Consider the following 18759-nt stretch of genomic DNA (forward strand, 5'->3'; position numbering starts at 1 on the left):
ATGCTTGTTTCAGATCTGTGTTTCTCAACTTATTCCTAGTTGACTGCCAGGGTGTGCACATGTTCATTCTACCCCAGCATTCTGTGTGTGCAGAAGAGAGGCAGCAGATGGGAGGAGGTTGAGTATGAGGGGTAAAGCTCACCTACATGACAAACGAGGGAGGGAGGGAGGGAGGGAGGGAGGGAGTGGGAGTGTGATGGAGAGGTGGAGACGACAGTGGTGGTCTCTTGCCTCTCCTTCTCTGCAGTGTTCTCATCAGTATGGGAGAGAGAGGCACTCCTCTCACCTTTTCACAGCCTACAGTAGCAGCCACAGTCTTTTAACCTGCCTGCCTGTCGACTATCACCGAATCTCTGCACACGAACCTATTCCAAGCTTATATGCCTAAACCCAGTAGACACTAACTGGCTGCCATTTTCCTCGTTATCCATTTACAGCAAGAGACGGAGAGTCTGCCAATACGACCAGCTCCCTCACGCAATGACTAGCCACTACACTCAACTGAAGATGTACATCCTCTAGCAGTCCAGAGCGTTCATTGAACTGTTGAGCCATGTGTGATCACTGCCATATCTGATTGTGTTTGCATTTAAACATGTTTAGAGCGGAACACCATGGAGCAAGGGATAGACTTGAGAGAGAGATTAGTGGTACAAGCAATGGCTGATATAATTAGCCCCAGCAGAAGGGGATTTGTGCTTAAACGGCTGCCCTCTCTTTCTACCCCTCCTCTTCTCTCCTCCTCTCCCTCTGTTCTTCCTCCCGCTCTCTCTCTTTCTCTCTCCTCTAAGTGTTTATGCTTCACTCTAGCTCGGTCGTGATGAGGAGTGTGTGTGTTCAGGGCCGGGCCCACTGCACTTTCTGAAATCAGTCTTGGCTGAGGCGTGAGTGACAGACAAGGACTTAGCTCTGGGGCTCGGCTCTGCTTGGATTGAACTGGACTCTTGTTTCTGGCTGACTTATCTGTACATTTGTGTGTGCACTCTACACGATACATCCACACCTCTACACACAGCCTGCATGTGAGTGTGTGCTGAATCACTCCTCTGAGTGATAGTACATTGCAACTGATCCGAATCTTCTCCTGCGTGTGTATCGGACCAGAACCACCAGTCACTTACCTCTTGGAGTGTGTACTGGAGCGGTCTGCCTGGGTCCGGGTCGGAGTACCTCTGGATGTGTGGGAGCAGCGCGATCCCTCATGTCTGTCCATGAGTTTCTGCGGGAGGGGGCAGGCGAGGTGCCCTCCCGGATCATGAACAGACTGAGTCAGATGATCCAGAGCCTGGACATCTCTGGACTGGCCTCCCCCTTCACCCCCGAAGCCAGCCGAAGGAACTCCTGGAGGGACTGGAACGGTAGGAGAGAATGTGTTGTGTGGGATGGAGGGGAAGGAATGTGAGGTGAGGTTAAGGGGGGGGGGGTTCCGTGGGTCCTTTCCTCTAGGGATGAGGTTCTAGAAGTATTTCTTTAGGGCAGTGAGCCCAGATCATCACACACAAGGTTTCCTGTGGGCTTCTCTGCTCCGTACTGGGGGGTGTACACTCGCTCGTGCAGGCATAGAGTACAAACCCAAAAGTCACTCTGGGACCCATTTTAAAGGTATAAAAGAAGGCAGCCAAGCAGTAGTCTCATCAGATGGACAATACACAGTAGTCTCATCAGATGGACAATATACAGTAGTCTCATCAGATGGACAATACACAGTAGTCTCATCAGATGGACAATACACAGTAGTCTCATCAGATGGACAATATACAGTAGTCTCATCAGATGGACAATACACAGTAGTCTCATCAGATGGACAATATACAGTAGTCTCATCAGATGGACAATACACAGTAGTCTCATCAGTTGGACAATACACAGTAGTCTCATCAGTTGGACAATACACAGTAGTCTCAGTAGTTGGACAATACACAGTAGTCTCATCAGATGGACAATACACAGTAGTCTCATCAGATGGACAATACACAGTAGTCTCAGTAGTTGGACAATACACAGTAGTCTCATTAGTTGGACAATACACAGTAGTCTCATCAGATGGACAATACACAGTAGTCTCATTAGTTGGACAATACACAGTAGTCTCATCAGATGGACAATACACAGTAGTCTCATCAGATGGACAATACACAGTAGTCCCATCAGATGGACAATACACAGTAGTCTCATTAGTTGGACAATACACAGTAGTCTCATCAGATGGACAATACACAGTAGTCCCATCAGATGGACAATACACAGTAGTCTCATCAGATGGACAATACACAGTAGTCCCATCAGATGGACAATACACAGTAGTCCCATCAGATGGACAATACACAGTAGTCTCATCAGATGGACAATACACAGTAGTCTCATCAGATGGACAATACACAGTAGTCTCAGTAGTTGGACAATACACAGTAGTCTCAGTAGTTGGACAATACACAGTAGTCTCATCAGATGGACAATACACAGTAGTCTCATCAGATGGACAATACACAGTAGTCTCATTAGTTGGACAATACACAGTAGTCTCATCAGATGGACAATACACAGTAGTCCCATCAGATGGACAATACACAGTAGTCTCATCAGATGGACAATATACAGTAGTCTCATTAGATGGACAATACACAGTAGTCCCATCAGATGGACAATACACAGTAGTCTCATCAGATGGACAATACACAGTAGTCTCATTAGATGGACAATACACAGTAGTCCCATCAGATGGACAATACACAGTAGTCTCAGTAGTTGGACAATACACAGTAGTCTCATCAGATGGACAATACACAGTAGTCTCATCAGATGGACAATACACAGTAGTCTCATCAGATGGACAATACACAGTAGACTGAGCAGTAGCTGTAGTTGCAGCAATAGAGGTTGTTGTAGCAGTGACGCAGAAGTGATACATCACAGTTAGGGAGAGCATTAGCATAGCACAGCACAGTGTTAGAAGCAATACAAGTAAGCTATTGTGAGGGCATTTTTATAGTAGTTGCACAGTGGGGGTAGGTTAATAAAGTGCATGCTGTAGAGTTAGCAGTAGCATCAGTAGAGGACCTCCAGAGTCAGGTCTTCAGACAGGGGGAGACATGCTGAGGAAGCCCAGGAGGAGCCCTCTGAGGTGGGGTAGCAGCAGTGTGGAAAAGCTACCCCCTGGTGCCACTGAGATCGCGTGAGTCAATCATTGGGTCAGCTCTGGGCTTAGGTGTGTGTGTGTGTGTGTGTGTGTGTGTGTGTGTGTGTGTGTGTGTGTGTGTGTGTGTGTGTGTGTGTGTGTGTGTGTGTGTGTGTGTGTGTGTGTGTGTGTGTGTGTGTGTGTGTGTGTGTGTGTGTGTGAGACAGACTACAGTGCGAGGCTACACTGCATGTATAACCTTGCCTTGCTGTAATGTATTCAGCCTTGCTCCATGACTCTTGTTTATGTGTGCCAGTCTATTTCTCCATGAAGGTCTTGCAGACATTTAGCCCTGAGTGACTGAGTCTCAATCTCACTAAATGTCACTGTTCATTGCAACCTCTTGCTCTGCCTAGTACTCAACGTTATGGGCTGTATGAAATGTAAGGGGCTGATATATGGCTAGTGTGTACTGTACTTTACTGTATGTCTCCTATCTCTTCTAAAAAAATCTTCACCTCTCCCAGCCGCTCTGTTAAACCCATTATCTGGGAGTGAAAACCAGACCTTATGTTTACCCCCTGAAATGGCCCCCTGGGTTTCTGAGCACTATGTTACAGAGTAAAGGGACAAATACTGTTGTCACCTCGCTTTCCTTCCAAGGTTCATCAACAGAATAAAACTTTGCCCATAATGAGTCTCTCTCTCTCTTTATCGCTGACTAAAGGTTGTCAAATGTCAGGCTTTTCTCATAAGTATTGACAGGTATCTGTTGCAACCTCACTCCACACACAAACTGTACTGATTTGTCTCTTTGTATCAATTAAATACTTTCTGTATGGAATAGTGCATAAGTGTGGTATTCTCTCTCTCTCATTTTCTCCCTCCCGCTTCACCCTTCATTATTCATTACTTCATTCCAAAGCTTAAATACCTCTGTAGTCCACTGTACTCCTCTATCCTCTTCTCTCCCCTCTCTCTCTCCTCAGAAAGTGGGAGCATTTGAACAGTATAACTCTTGTAGCATACAAGTCTCTGGCTTTATGGCCGACACACTAATAACCTTAACCACCCTCAGGTCAGAGAAAGCAAACACACGTGTCTCACACACAAACATTCATATGGGTGTATAACATTTGAGACCTAACTGTTTTACTGCTACAGCACCTGTATAGGGCCAGATAATAGTCTGGTCACTGAAATAAAATGGGTAAGAATGGCCTAATTTGTGGTGGAATGGCATCATTCCACATGCCATCTATCAATAGGGTCAGAATGACTATATTTAGTCAGAACTGTCATTGAGAGGTCCATTAAGAATCAGGTCTTTCAGTGGTTTTATAAGAATGAAGTCTTTGAGTGAGATAATGGAGATAGTTAGAATAGACTCTTTCTTTGAATGGTACTGTTAGAATGCAGTGTGTGAATGGTTAAATGGTACTGTTAGAATGCAGTGTGTGAATGGTTAAATGGTGCTATTAGAATGCAGTGTGTGAATGGTTAAATGGTGCTGTTAGAATGCAGTGTGTGAATGGTTAAATGGTGCTGTTAGAATGCAGTGTGTGAATGGTTAAATGGTGCTGTTAGAATGCAGTGTGTGAATGGTTAAATGGTACTGTTAGAATGCAGTGTGTGAATGGTTAAATGGTGCTGTTAGAATGCAGTGTGTGAATGGTTAAATGGTGCTGTTAGAATGCAGTGTGTGAATGGTTAAATGGTGCTGTTAGAATGCAGTGTGTGAATGGTTAAATGGTGCTGTTAGAATGCAGTGTGTGAATGGTTAAATGGTGCTGTTAGAATGCAGTGTGTGAATGGTTAAATGGTGCTGTAAGAATGCAGTGTGTGAATGTTTAAATGGTGCTGTTAGATTGCAGTGTGTGAATGGTTAAATGGTGAATGGTGCTGTTAGAATGCAGTGTGTGAATGGTTAAATGGTGAATGGTGCTGTTAGATTGCAGTGTGTGAATGGTTAAATGGTGCTGTAAGAATGCAGTGTGTGAATGGTTAAATGGTACTGTTAGAATGCAGTGTGTGAATGGTTAAATGGTGCTGTTAGAATGCAGTGTGTGTGAATGGTAAAAAGGTTGCCATTCAGAATGCAGTGTGTGAATGGTTAAATGGTGCTGTTAGAATGCAGTGTGTGAATGGTTAAATGGTGCTGTTAGAATGCAGTGTGTGAATGGTTAAATGGTGCTGTTAGAATGCAGTGTGTGAATGGTTAAATGGTACTGTTAGAATGCAGTGTGTGAATGGTTAAATGGTGAATGGTGCTGTTAGATTGCAGTGTGTGAATGGTTAAATGGTGAATGGTACTGTTAGAATGCAGTGTGTGAATGGTTAAATGGTGCTGTAAGAATGCAGTGTGTGAATGTTTAAATGGTGCTGTTAGATTGCAGTGTGTGAATGGTTAAATGGTGAATGGCTGTTAGAATGCAGTGTGTGAATGGTTAAATGGTGAATGCTGTTAGATTGCAGTGTGTGAATGGTTAAATGGTGAATGGTACTGTTAGAATGCAGTGTGTGAATGGTTAAATGGTGCTGTTAGAATGCAGTGTGTGAATGGTTAAATGGTGCTGTTAGATTGCAGTGTGTGAATGGTTAAATGGTGAATGGTGCTGTTAGAATGCAGTGTGTGAATGGTTAAATGGTGAATGGTGCTGTTAGAATGCAGTGTGTGAATGGTTAAATGGTGAATGGTGCTGTTAGATTGCAGTGTGTGAATGGTTAAATGGTGAATGGTACTGTTAGAATGCAGTGTGTGAATGGTTAAATGGTGCTGTTAGAATGCAGTGTGTGAATGGTTAAATGGTGCTGTTAGAATGCAGTGTCTGAATGGTTAAATGGTGCTGTTAGATTGCAATGTGTGAATGGTTAAATGGTGAATGGTACTGTTAGAATGCAGTGTGTGAATGGTTAAATGGTACTGTTAGAATGCAGTGTGTGAATGGTTAAATGGTACTGTTAGAATGCAGTGTGTGAATGGTTAAATGGTGCTGTTAGAATGCAGTGTGTGAATGTTTAAATGGTGCTGTTAGATTGCAGTGTGTGAATGGTTAAATGGGGAATGATACTGTTAGAATGCAGTGTGTTAATGGTTAAATGGTGAATGGTGCTGTTAGAATGCAGTGTCTGAATGGTTAAATGGTGCTGTTAGATTGCAGTGTGTGAATGGTTAAATGGTGAATGGTACTGTTAGAATGCAGTGTGTGAATGGTTAAATGGTGAATGGTGCTATTAAAATGCAGTGTGTGAATGGTTAAATGGTGCTTTTAGATTGTAGTGTGTGCATGGTTAAATGGTGCTGTTAGAATGCAGTGTGTGAATGGTTAAATGGGACTAGGGTATTTGAATAAAGCTGGTCAGAATAGAGTCTTTGTCCTGCTGGTCCTGATTAGCTGAGATAAGGTAGGACAAGACGGTAGGCAGGACAGGAGGAGAGGCCATGCTCTGTTAGTGCAGGTAAGTGAGGACATAGAAATGAGCCCTGGGCCTTTATTCACAAAGTCTCAGAGTAGGAGTTCTGTTCTAGGATCAATTTGGCATTTCAGACCATAATGAATAAGATAATGGGACCTGTTACTCGATCCTAGCAATCCTACTCTGAGATACTTTGTAAATACAAACCCATCCCTGTGTACCTACGCTGCCTTGGGTAGGGGGACTAGTATACACATGTCCAGGTATGAGTGTTTCAGGCATATAACTAGAATTACAAATACTATGTCTATGGTTTCAGATGAAGAGGCAGACCCACTTTAGCTCATGTAACAGATGACATGAAATGTCATATCCTGAGGTAAACACACATGAGTTACATGGGCAGGTATAGGAGAATGGTAATGAGCAGGGAGGGTCAGCTATTGTCCTGTAGTGTAGTAGTTAGAGGACGTAACCTGAGGTGGGAAGAGGAAGTCAGGGCAGGGTAATGCCTGAGTGACATGCTGCAGGCTATAAATCACCGACAGCCTGAGAGCAAAGAGGGGGGAGTGTGGGAATGAGAGCAGGAGGGCAGAGGTAAAGAGAGGTAGGGCGGAGGTAGAGAGAGTGAGGGAGCGACACAGAGGGAATGCAGCAGTCGTACCTGAACTGAGCTGCATGGAACTGCACCTAAAGGAGCGGAGACAGGGATTATTGGAAGAGGGGAAGGGGGGGTGGGGGACTACAGGAGAGGAGGGGAGAGCGGTATCAGAACTAGGAGGAGAGGAGGAGGAAGAGGAGGAAGGGTGTGAGGTAGAGTTGGACTCAGGACTGTGTGTAGAGGGGGAGTCAGAGCAGAGTATAGGACAGATGGGGCTAGACTCAGGGGAACGAATAGAGGGACAGAAGGAGCAGGAGGATCATTGGCTTAACATGGAGAGACAGCTAGAGTGTTTACCTGGACGTCAGGGAGAGTTAGAGTTAGGTTTGGACTCAAGGTTGACAGGGGAGAGAGTGGAGGAATCACACATGAAGGAACTATCAGATGTTTATTCATGGGAAAAGATGAAGAGAGGGACGGAGATAGATAAAAGGGTAGAGGGGGAGAGGGGGGAATCTCGCATATGGATGGAGGGAGAGACTGAGGACAGAAGTATGGAGGAAGAGTTGAAGTTGTGTTTAAGGCCGGTGGAGGAGAAAAGAGGGATGTCTGTTCGTATTTCTCTGGAGGAGGTGGAGAGATACTACCGTTTCTCCCGTTGCTGCTACTGGTTACAAAGTGAGTGTTAGAGCATAGCTCTCTCTCTCTTGCTCTCTCGCTCTCTTTCTCTCTCCCCCTCTTTCTCTCTCCCCATCTGTCTTAACATTTCTCTTTCCCTATCTATCTTTCTCATCAACTAAATCTCTCTTCCTATCTGTCTCTATCCCTTTCTATTTCTGTCTTATGCGAGGGTTCTATTTTCTCTCCCCCATTTAATGTGAATCCCTCTCTACAGACTGTCTTGTTGGTCTGTATTGTAGATGATAATGAAATGGCCGGTTGTATTTTCTGTCCACTGTGGCTACGGAAATCCACGGTTGACACTGACGCATTGAACATTTCCTTTGGTATTATCCAGTCAAAGCTATAATAGCTACATATATATATTATATATATATATATATATATATATATATATATATATATATATATATATATACTTTTGTGAAACATATACACACACAAATATAAAACACACACACACACACACACACACACACACACAGTTGAAGTCAGAAGTTTACATACACTTAGGTTGAAGTCATTAAAACTCGTTTTTCAACCACTCCACAAATTTCTTGTTAACGAACTATAGTTTTGGCAAGTCGGTTAGGACATCTACTTTGTGCATGACACAAGTAATTCTTCCAACAATTGTTTACATACAGATTATTTCACTTATTTCATTTCACTGTATCATAATTCCAGTGGGTCAGAAGCTTACATACACTAAGTTGACTGTGCCTTTAAACAGCTTGGAAATTTCCAGAAAATGATGTCATGGCTTTAGATGCTTCTGATAGGCTAATTGACATCATTTGAGTGAATTGGAGGTGTACCTGTGGATGTATTTGAAGGCTTACCTTCAAACTCAGTGCCTCTTTGCTTGACATCATGGGAAAATCCAAAGAAATCAGCCAAGACCTCAGAAAAAGAATTGTAGACCTCCACAAATCTGGTTCATCCTTGGGAGCAATTTCCAAATGCCTTATGGTACAATGTACTCTGTACAAACAATAGTACGCAAGTATAAACACCATGGGACCACGCAGCCGTCATACCGCTCAGGAAGGAGACACGTTCTCTCTCCTACAGATTAACGTACTTTGGTGCGAAAAGTGTGAATCAATCCCAGAACAACAGCAAAGGACCCTGTGAAGATGCTGGAGGAAACAGGTACAGAAGTATCTATATCCACAGTCAAACGAGTCCTATATCGACATAACCTGAGAGGCCGCTCAGCAAGGAAGAAGTCACTGCTTCAAAACCACCATAAAAAAGCCAGACTACGGTTTGCAACTGCACATGGGGACAAAGATCGTACTTTTTGGAGAAATGTCCTCTGGTCTGATGAAACAAAAATAGAACTGTTTGGCCATAATGACCATCATTATGTTTGGAGGAAAAAGGGGGATGCTTGCAAGTCGAAGAACACCATCCCAACCGTGAAGCACGGGGGTGGCAGCATCATGTTGTGGGGGTGCTTTGCTGCAGGAGGGACTGGTGCACTTCACAAAATAGATGGCATCATGAGAAGGAAAATGATGTGGATATATTGAAGCAACATCTCAAGACATCAGTCAGGAAGTTACAGCTTGGTCGCAAATAGGTCTTCCAAATGGACAATGACCCCAAGCATACTTCCAAAGTTGTGGCAAAATAGCTTAAGGACAACAAAGTCAATGTATTGGAGTGGCCATCACAAAGCCCTGACCTCAATCCCATAGAAAATTTGTGGGCAGAACTGAAAAAGTGTGTGCGAGCAAGGAGGCCTACAGACCTGACTCAGTTACACCAGCTCTGTCAGGAGAAATGGGCCAAAATTCACCCAACTTATTGTGGAAGGCTACCTGCAACGTTTGACCCAAGTTAAACAATTTAAAGGCAATGCTACCAAATACTAATTGAGTGTATGTGAACTTCTGACCCACTGGGAATGTGATGAAAGAAATAAAAGCTGAAATAAATAATTCTCTCAACTATTATTCTGACATTTCACATTTTTGAAATAAAGTGGTGATCCTAACTGACCTAAAACAGGGAATTTTTACTAGGATTAAATGTCAGGAATTGTGAAAAACTGAGTTTTTAAATGTATTTGGCTAAGGTGTATGTAAACTTCCGACTTCAACTGTACCCTATTCCGAATAGGATGCATAGCTTTTGACCAGAGCCCTATAAGGGGTTAAAAGTGGTGCACTATAAGGGTGATAGTGTGTGAGAATACGATTTTGAGACGTAGCCATGGTGCTGTAAAATATTTACACGAGGAAGCCAAAGAAGAAGGAACAGGATCAGGAGAACTGAATATGAATCAATTTGACTATACAGAAGAGGAACCAGATGCTGTGAAGCAATGGGTTAATTTAAAACTGTGTTGGATGAGCTTCTCTATAGAATCTTTGTTATCATCATATAGTGAGTTAACATGGCTGCTCAGGGATTCATAGGATTATATCCTTTGGTGTTGGACTGGCAAAGATAAACGTTTTAGAGCTTTAAATTGAGTTCACATGTTTTATGGCTCTCTCTTTGGTGGATGACCCCATAAGGACTGTATTTCACATCTGGTGTTTACCCAAGCTACTGGTATTTACTCTAGGTAATGAGTTTTTGGTGATGGTGTACAGTAAAATAAGGTTTAAGACTAACAGAAACATGTCTTTCACTCTCAAACATATCATCTACAGGTACAAGACTATACAGTGCATTCAGAATGTATTCAGACCTCTTGACTTTTTCCATTTTTTTAAGTTACAGCCTTATTCTAAAATATTTTTTTTGTTATTGTCATTCTATACACAATACCTTATAATGACAAAGCGGGAAGAAAAAAAAACATTTTGGGAAATTATTACAAATAAAAAACGGATGCCTTATTTACATAAGTATTCAGACCCTTTGCTATGAGACTAGAAAATTAGCTCAGGTGCATCCTGTTTCCATTGATCATCCTTGATGTTTCTACAACTTTATTGGAGTCCACTGTTGGTAAATTAAATTGATTGGACATGATTTGGAAAGGCACACACCTGTGTATGTAAGGTCCCACAGTTGACAGTGGATGTCAGAACAAAAACCAAGCCGTGAGGTCAAAGGAATTGTCCGTAGAGCTCCGAGACAAGATTGTGTCAAGGCACAGATCTGGGGAAGGGTAATTTCTGCAGCATTGAAGGTCCCCAAGAATGTGTGGGCCTCCATCGTTCTTAAATGGAAGAAGTTTGGAACTACCATGACCCTTCTTAGAGCTGGCCGTCCGGCCAAACTGAGCAATCAGGGTAGAAGGGCCTTGGTCAGGGAGGTGACCAAAAACCTGATGGTCACTCTGACCGAGCTCCAGAGTTCCTTCGTGGAGATGAGAGAACTTTCCAGAAGGACAACCATCTCTGCAGCACTCCACCAATCAGCCCTTTATGGTAGAGTGGTCAGATGGAAGCCACTCCTCAGTAAAAGGCACATGACAGCCCGCTTGGATTTTGTCAAAAGTCACCTAAAGACTCTCAGACCATGAGAAACAAGATTCTCTGGTCTGATGAACCCCAATATTGAACTCTTTGGCCTGAATGCCAAGCGTCACCTCTGGAGGAAACCTGGCACCATCCCTATGGTAAAGCATGGTGGTGGCAACATCATGCTGTGGGGATGTTTTTCAGTGGCAGAGACTGAGAGTCTAGTCAGGATTGAGGAAAAGATGAACGAAGCAAAGTACAGTGATATCCTTGATGAAAACCTGCACCCATGATTGTGTGGCCACACACGCCTCCAACTCAATCATTAAGTTTGCAGACGACACAACATTAGTAGGCCTGATTACCAACAATGACGAGACAGCCTACAGGAAGGAGGTGAGGGCCCTGGGAGAGTGGTGCCAGGAAAGAAACCTCTCATTTGACGTCAACAAAACAATGGAGCTGCTTGTGGCCTTCAGTAAGCTGCAGAGGGAGCACGGCCCTATCCACATCGACAGGACCGCAGTGGAGAAGGTGGAAAGCTTCAAGTTCCTCAGCGTACACATCACTGACGATCTGAAATCGTCTACCCACAAAGACAGTGTGGTGAAAAAGGCGCAACAGTGCCTCTTCAACCTCAGGAGGCTGAAGAAGTTTGGCTTGGCCCCTAAAACCCTCACAACCTTTTACAGATGCACAATTGAGAGCAAATCCTGTTAGGCTCTATCACCGCCTGGTACAGCAACTGCACCGCCCGTAACCGCAGAGCTCTCCAGAGGGTGGTGCGGTCTGCCCAACGCATCACCGGGGGAAAACTACCTGTACAGGTGCGTCAAAGCTGGGACCGAGATACTGAAAAACTGCTTCTACCCGGTTACGCAACCCTGCACTATAGATGCTGCTGCCCTATATACATGGACTTGTAATCCCTGGCCACTTTAATAAGGGAACACAAGTCACTTTAATAATGTTTAAATAATGTTTACATACTGCTTTACTCATCTCATATACTGTATTTTAGTCAATGCCACTCCGACATTGCTCGATCTAATATTTATATATTTCCATTCTTTTACTTTTAGATTTGTGTGTATTGTTACGAACTGTTTTTAGATACTACTGCACTGTTGGAGCTAGGAACACAAGCATTTCACTACACCCGCAATAACATCTGCCAAATGTTGTGTATGTGACCAATAAGATTTGATTTTGAGTGCTCAGGCCCTCAGACTGGGTCTAAGGTTCACATTCTTACAGGACAACGACCCTAAGCACACAGCCAACACAACGCAGTAGTGGCTTTGGGACAAGTCTCTGAATGTCCTTGAGTGGCCCAGCCAGAGCCCGGACTTCAACCCGATCAAACATCTCTGGAGACACCTGAAAATAGCTGTGCAGCAACGCTACCCATCCAACCTGACAGAGCTTGAGAGGATCTGCAGAGAAGAATGGGAGAAACTCCCCAAATACAGGTATGCCAAGCTTGTAGCATCATACCCAAGAAGACTCAAGGCTGTAATCACTGAAGGTGCTTCAACAAAGTACTGAGTAAAGGGTCTGAATACTTATGTAAATGTGGTATTTCTGTTTTTTTATTTGTAATACATTTGTTAAAAAAAAAAAAAAATCTAAAAACCTGTTTTTGCTTTGTCATTGGGGGGTATTGTGTGTAGATTGATGAGGGGGAAGAACGATTTAATCCATTTTAGAATAAGGCTGTAATGTAACAAAATTTGAAGGTGTCTGAATGCTTTCCGAATGCAGCATTCAGTAGAAATCCACTCTTTTTGCATCACTGGCTATGTCATTGTGACATCATTACCGATACTGGCAGACGTTTCTAGAGGCAGAGAGAAAGATGGAGGACCCAGATCTCTCTAATGGTTTCTGTATCCACAGATAGATTATATTTCTACGTATGTGTCTTTGCTCCTGGTGGGAATCATCAACTGATACACCTGCTGCCAACCACACCCATTGTAAAGGTCCTGAAGGCTTAATAATGTATTGTACTGTGTAGATGAAGGGAAGAGAGAGAGGAAGAGATAGGGAGGACAAGGAAGAAAGGGAGACGAGGTAAATGTGAAAAAAAGAGTGAGGGGAGGAGGAGGGAGAGATGATACCTCTGTGGGATCTGCCAGGGGTGTGATGGGTGTGTGTTGGTTGCGTGAGAGGGTGCCATGCTCACTGTGTGAGTGCCCCTGAGCAGTCGGTGGATGGATGAAAGCTGTTACGTGTGTCTGTGTGTTACTGTCAGCAGCTGCTCGACTAACGCTAGGACTGTCCAATTACCTCAGGGCATAAGTAACCAATATTGCCAGGGAAGAAACCCTATATCACAGAAAGTGACAATCACATGGGTGTATACAGTACTTAGTTAACGATTTTCAATCTTGTGAGTTTCTCGCGTAACTTCTGGTGTTCCTGTTCCCCTAGTCTCTACTCTCCTCAGCTCAGGTTGCAGCTTTGAAGTCTCATGATGAAAGGAAGAAGCTTACGTCTCTCTCCAATGATCAATCGTCTAATACCATCAACTTCTGTTAGCAGCCACTGAGCCACACAGTGGACAGTCACCTGTCTGGGTGGGGTGATCGGTTCATATAGCAGGAACTGGAACCCTGCTTTAGATCAGTAGTCATTACATGTACCCAGTAGAATTGACCCAGAGAGAAAGTAGCTCTGACCTCTCAGCTCTGCTTCCTGTTGGGATAGTGAGATGGAGTGTCTAGGCCGAACAGTAGCAGGTGATGGTTCTAGTGGGATCTGTACGGTGTGAGGGGGGTTATAGGTCTCTGATCTCTACCTATTGTTCCTATGTGTTAGTGTGTTTGGGGTGCTGTGTAGATTCATGGGCTATAGATTAGTATAATCCATCGCCACGACCTCCGTGAGTCGCCTGGCCTGCTGTCACCTGCCACCCTAAACACGGACATATGTGCTGCTCTCTCTGTGATGTCACTGAACAGGCTTTTTTAACGAGAGCTGATCTCCACTCAGTGTATAAGTGAATACAATTGCACTAGAATTGTTTATTTTTTAACTTTTTTATTGATATTTTTTGCATGTTTTAGTATTTTCTTGTTAATACCTTTGTTTCGTTAGACATGTTTGATGTAGCAATGTAAGTTGTGTATTTTTGTACTATGAATAAAAATGTATTACAAAATAATAACTGATCTCTCACTTTTCATTATGTCACAGACCTGTTTACCAGTAACCAGGTGCTCTTCTCTTCCGTGATGTCACAAACCTTTCACATTCTTAACCAAAGCATTCAAGACTATCTTTATGGTGTCACTTTGTTTACATTTGCATCATAATGTTGACTATTTATTGGGATGACACAGTATGTTGTCTGTGATGCTGTCTTTATAGAGAGCGATGTATCAGTTCATTGAGCCCATTCATGCGTAGGGAGGAAGGATGTACCATAAACCCCTCCTGTCCTTCACACACACACAGAGAGAATTGAGTAGGCTGACCCAGGGAAGTATTTCCCCTCTCCCCGGACAGAGAGGTGTGTATTAGGCGGTGTTCCATTACTCTAGGGGAATATGATAGGACAGTTGAGGGAAAGGACCTACACACCACTCTTCCTTATCCTCTGTCCTGACTAAAAGGATCAGTTCAGCTGTTGTTCCTGATACATTTTCACTGTATCCTGTGTTCACACTCATGTGACTCCGACACGGGACAATACCACATAAAAGGGAGCATGGATGTGGGCAACAGAGGAGTTCACACAACACATTGGCCGTCTCTCATGCAAACATGCACATACAGTACCAGTCAAAAGTTTGGACACACTGTTACGTCCGTTGTTGGAATGAGACCAAGGTGCAGCGTGGTAGGCGTACATTTTATTTTATTAACAATGACACCGGGGGAAAAAACAACAAAATACAAAAGCGAACGTTTGCACACAAACAAGATCCCACAATCACAGGTGGGAAAAAGGACTGCCTAAGTATGATCCCCAATCAGAGACAACGATAAACAGCTGCCTCTGATTGGGAACCATACTAGGCCAACAAAGAAATAGAAACATAGACATGCCCACCCAAGTCACACCCTGACCTAACAAAATAGAGAATAAAAAAGGCTCTCTAAGGTCAGGGCGTGACACACACCTACTTGATGACAGCTTTGCACACGAGTGTGCAAAGCTGTCATCAAGGCAAAGGGTGGCTACTTTGAAGAATCTCAAATATAAAATATATTTTGATTTGTTTAACACTTTTTTGGTTACAACATGATTCCATATGTGTTATTCCATAGTTTTGATGTCTTCACTATTATTCTACAATGTAGAAAATAGTAAAAATAAAGAAAAACCTTTGAATGTGTAGGTGTGTCCAAACGTTTGACTGGTACTGTGTGTGCATTTGGACCTCTGCATGACAAATAGACACTCAGCCCAGCTAATCGATGGCTTGCGCCACACAAAAGACACAAGGCGTACACTACAACGCAACTAGCATGCTAGATCATCTATATGTTTCAATATTTTGCTTCATATTTCAATATCATACTTAGGCAGTCCTAAGTATTAGTGTTTGCATGTGTGTGTGCTTGTGTGTATGAAAGAGAGCTCTGTGCAGTGTTACCCTGAGGCCAAGGCTGTCACTTGAAAGGTCCCCTCATGGCCAAACAAAGAGCCCTGTTGGAAAAGGGGGGGATGAGAATCTCCACAGCAGAGCTTCAATATTTGTGGTGTTTGTAAGTAAGGGCAGTGTCTGTAGAGACAGAGAGTGAAAGAGACAGTGACAGACATGATAGTGTGTGTTTTAGGATAAGGCTGAAACGACCGTCTACACCATGAGTGGCACCTAGAGGAGGTGAGCCTGGCTCAGCATGGCCCTGAACCAAGTGTCCCTGCTCTGCCACGACATCAGCAACCTGTGGCTGAAGCTCCAGCACAGGACAGGTACTGGTTGGTCTTACTGTCTGTCTTTCAGTTGGTCGGTTGTCTGTCTACCAGTGTACATGTTACTTACAGTAGACGATGGACATTGTTGAAGTGACATGCTGTTTTGGTGCTGTAATAATATTGACGTAGACTGTCTGTGCTGTACTAATGCTGACATGACACTACTGTTTTTGTTTTTGTGAACAATGTAACATGTCAGTTTGGGGCACGTCAGCTCTAACCACTAGGCTACCTGCCGCCCCTAGCATGTGTAGGATGGTCATCTGAAAGAAGGTTAGTTTGGCAGCTGGGGTGAAAGAGAAGCGATTACGATTGAGGAAACCAAGTCTAGACGTAAATTTAGCACATACAGTTGTAGTCGGAAGTTTACATACACCTTAGCCAAATACATTTAAACTCAGTTTTTCACAATTCCTGACATTTAATCCTCGTAAAAATTCCTGTCTTAGGTCAGTTAGGATCACCACTTTATTTTAAGAATGTGAAATGTCAGAATAATAGTAGAGAGAATTATTTATTTCAGCTTTTATTTCTTTCATCACATTCCCAGTGGGTTAGATGTTTACATACACTCAATTAGTATTAGGTAGCTTTGCTTTTAAATTGTTTAACTTGGGTCAAACGTTTTGGGTAGCCTTCCACAAGCTTCCCACAATAAGTTGGATGAATTTTGGCCCATTCCTCCTGACAGAGCAGGTGTAACTGAGTCAGGTTTGTAGGCCTCCTTGCTCACACACGCTTTTTCAGTTCTGCCCACAAATGTTCTATGGGATTGAGGTCAGGGCTTTGTGATGGCCACACCAATACCTTGACTTTGTTGTCCTTAAGCTATTTTGCCACAACTTTGGAAGTATGCTTGGGGTCATTGTCCATTTGGAAGACCCATTTGCGACCAAGCTGTAACTTCCTGACTGATGTCTTGAGATGTTGCTTCAATATATCCACATAATTTTACTCCTCATGATGCCATCTATTTTGTGAAGTGCACCAGTACCTCCTGCAGCAAAGCACCCCCACAACATGATGCTGCCACCCCCGTGCTTCACGGTTGGGATGGTGTTCTTTGGCTTGCAAGCCTCCTCCTTTTTCCTCCAAACATAACGATGGTCATTATGGCCAAACAATTCTATTTTTGTTTCATCAGACCAGAGGACATTTCTTCAAAAAGTACGATCTTTGTCCCCATGTGCAGTTGCAAACCGTAGTCTGGCTTTTTTATGGTGGTTTTGAAGCAGTGGCTTCTTCCTTGCTGAGCGGCCTTTCATGTTACGTCAATATAGGACTCGTTTTACTGTGGATATAGATACTTTTGTACCTGTTTCCTCCAGCATCTTCACAAGGTAATTTGCTGTTGTTCTGGGATTGATTTGCACTTTTCGCACCAAAGTACTTCATCTCTAGGAGACAGAACACGTCTCCTTCCTGAGCGGTATGACAGCTGCCTGATCCCATGGTGTTTATTCTTGCGTACTATTGTTTGTACAGATGAACGTGGAACCTTCAGGTGTTTGGAAATTGCTCCCAAGGATGAACCAGACTTGTGGAGGTCTACAATTATTTTCTGATTTCTTTTGATTTTCCCATGATGTCAAGCAAAGAGGCACTGAGTTTGAAGGTAGGCCTTGAAATACATCCACAGGTACACCTCCAATTGACTCAAATGATGTCAATTAGCCTATCAGAAGCTTCTAAAGCCATGACATCATTTTCTGGATATTTCCAAGCTGTTGAAAGGCACAGTCAACTTAATGTGTGTAAACTTCTGACCCACTGGAATTGTGATACCGTGAAATGAATTAAGTGAAATAATCTGTCTGTAAACAATTGTTGGGGAAATGACTTGTGTCATGCACAAAGTAGATGTCCTAACCGACTTGCCAAAACTATAGTTCGTTAACAAGAAATGTGTGGAGTGGTTGAAAAACGAGTTTTAATGACTCCAACCTAAGTGTATGTAAACTTCTGACTTCAACTGTATCATAGCCGCAGGCTGAGAGAAGGACAGTGTACCATCTAGCCATACTCCCAAGTACTTGTATGATGTGACTACCTCAAGCTCTAAACCCTCAGAGGTAGTAATCACACCTGTGGGGAGAGGGGCATTCTTCTTACCAAACCACATGACCTTTGTTTTGGAGGTGTTCAGAACAAGGTTAAGGGTAGAGAAAGCTTGTTGGACACTAAGAAAGCTTTGTTGTAGAGCATTTAACACAAAATACGGGCAGGGACCAGCTGAGTATAAGACTATCATCTGCATATAAATGGATGAGAGAGCTTCCTACTGCCTGAGCTATGTTATTGATGTAAATTGAGATGAGCGTGGGGCCTAGGATTGAGCCTTGGGATACAACCCTTGGTGACAGGCAGTGGCTGAGACAGCAGATTTTCTGACTTTATACACTACACTCTTCGAGAGAGGTAGTTAGCAAACCAGGCCAAAGACCCCTCAGAGACACCAATACTCCTTAGCCGTCCCACAAGAATGGAATGGTCTAACGTATCAAAAGCTTTGGCCAAGTCAATAAAAATAGCAGCACATATTTGCCTAGAATCAAGAGCAATGGTGACATCATTGAGGACCTTTTAA

At 43.4% G+C, this 18759-nt stretch overlaps 1 protein-coding gene across 12 annotated transcripts in view; it reads left to right on the plus strand.

Moving 5' to 3' along the window:
* The window catches only part of LOC106582019 (guanine nucleotide exchange factor DBS), a 64068-nt gene that overhangs the window by 9469 nt on the left and 35840 nt on the right, over positions 1 to 18759 (plus strand). For 3 of the 12 annotated variants that reach the window (XM_014164664.2, XM_014164668.2, XM_014164665.2), the window contains exon 1: positions 6454 to 7811. The exons of 1 other annotated variant lie outside the window; for it this stretch is intronic. In XM_014164664.2, coding sequence (XP_014020139.2) covers positions 7211 to 7811 — 601 coding nt within the window. In that variant the 5' untranslated portion in view covers positions 6454 to 7210. Of the gene's footprint in view, positions 1 to 6451; positions 7812 to 15894; positions 16170 to 18759 lie in introns of those variants that run through there. 8 more of the 12 variants (XM_014164669.2, XM_014164671.2, XM_014164670.2 and 5 more) reach the window with 6 other exon arrangements.

This window comes from Salmo salar, chromosome ssa21, assembly GCF_905237065.1.
Source record: "Salmo salar chromosome ssa21, Ssal_v3.1, whole genome shotgun sequence".
NCBI lineage: Eukaryota > Metazoa > Chordata > Actinopteri > Salmoniformes > Salmonidae > Salmo > Salmo salar.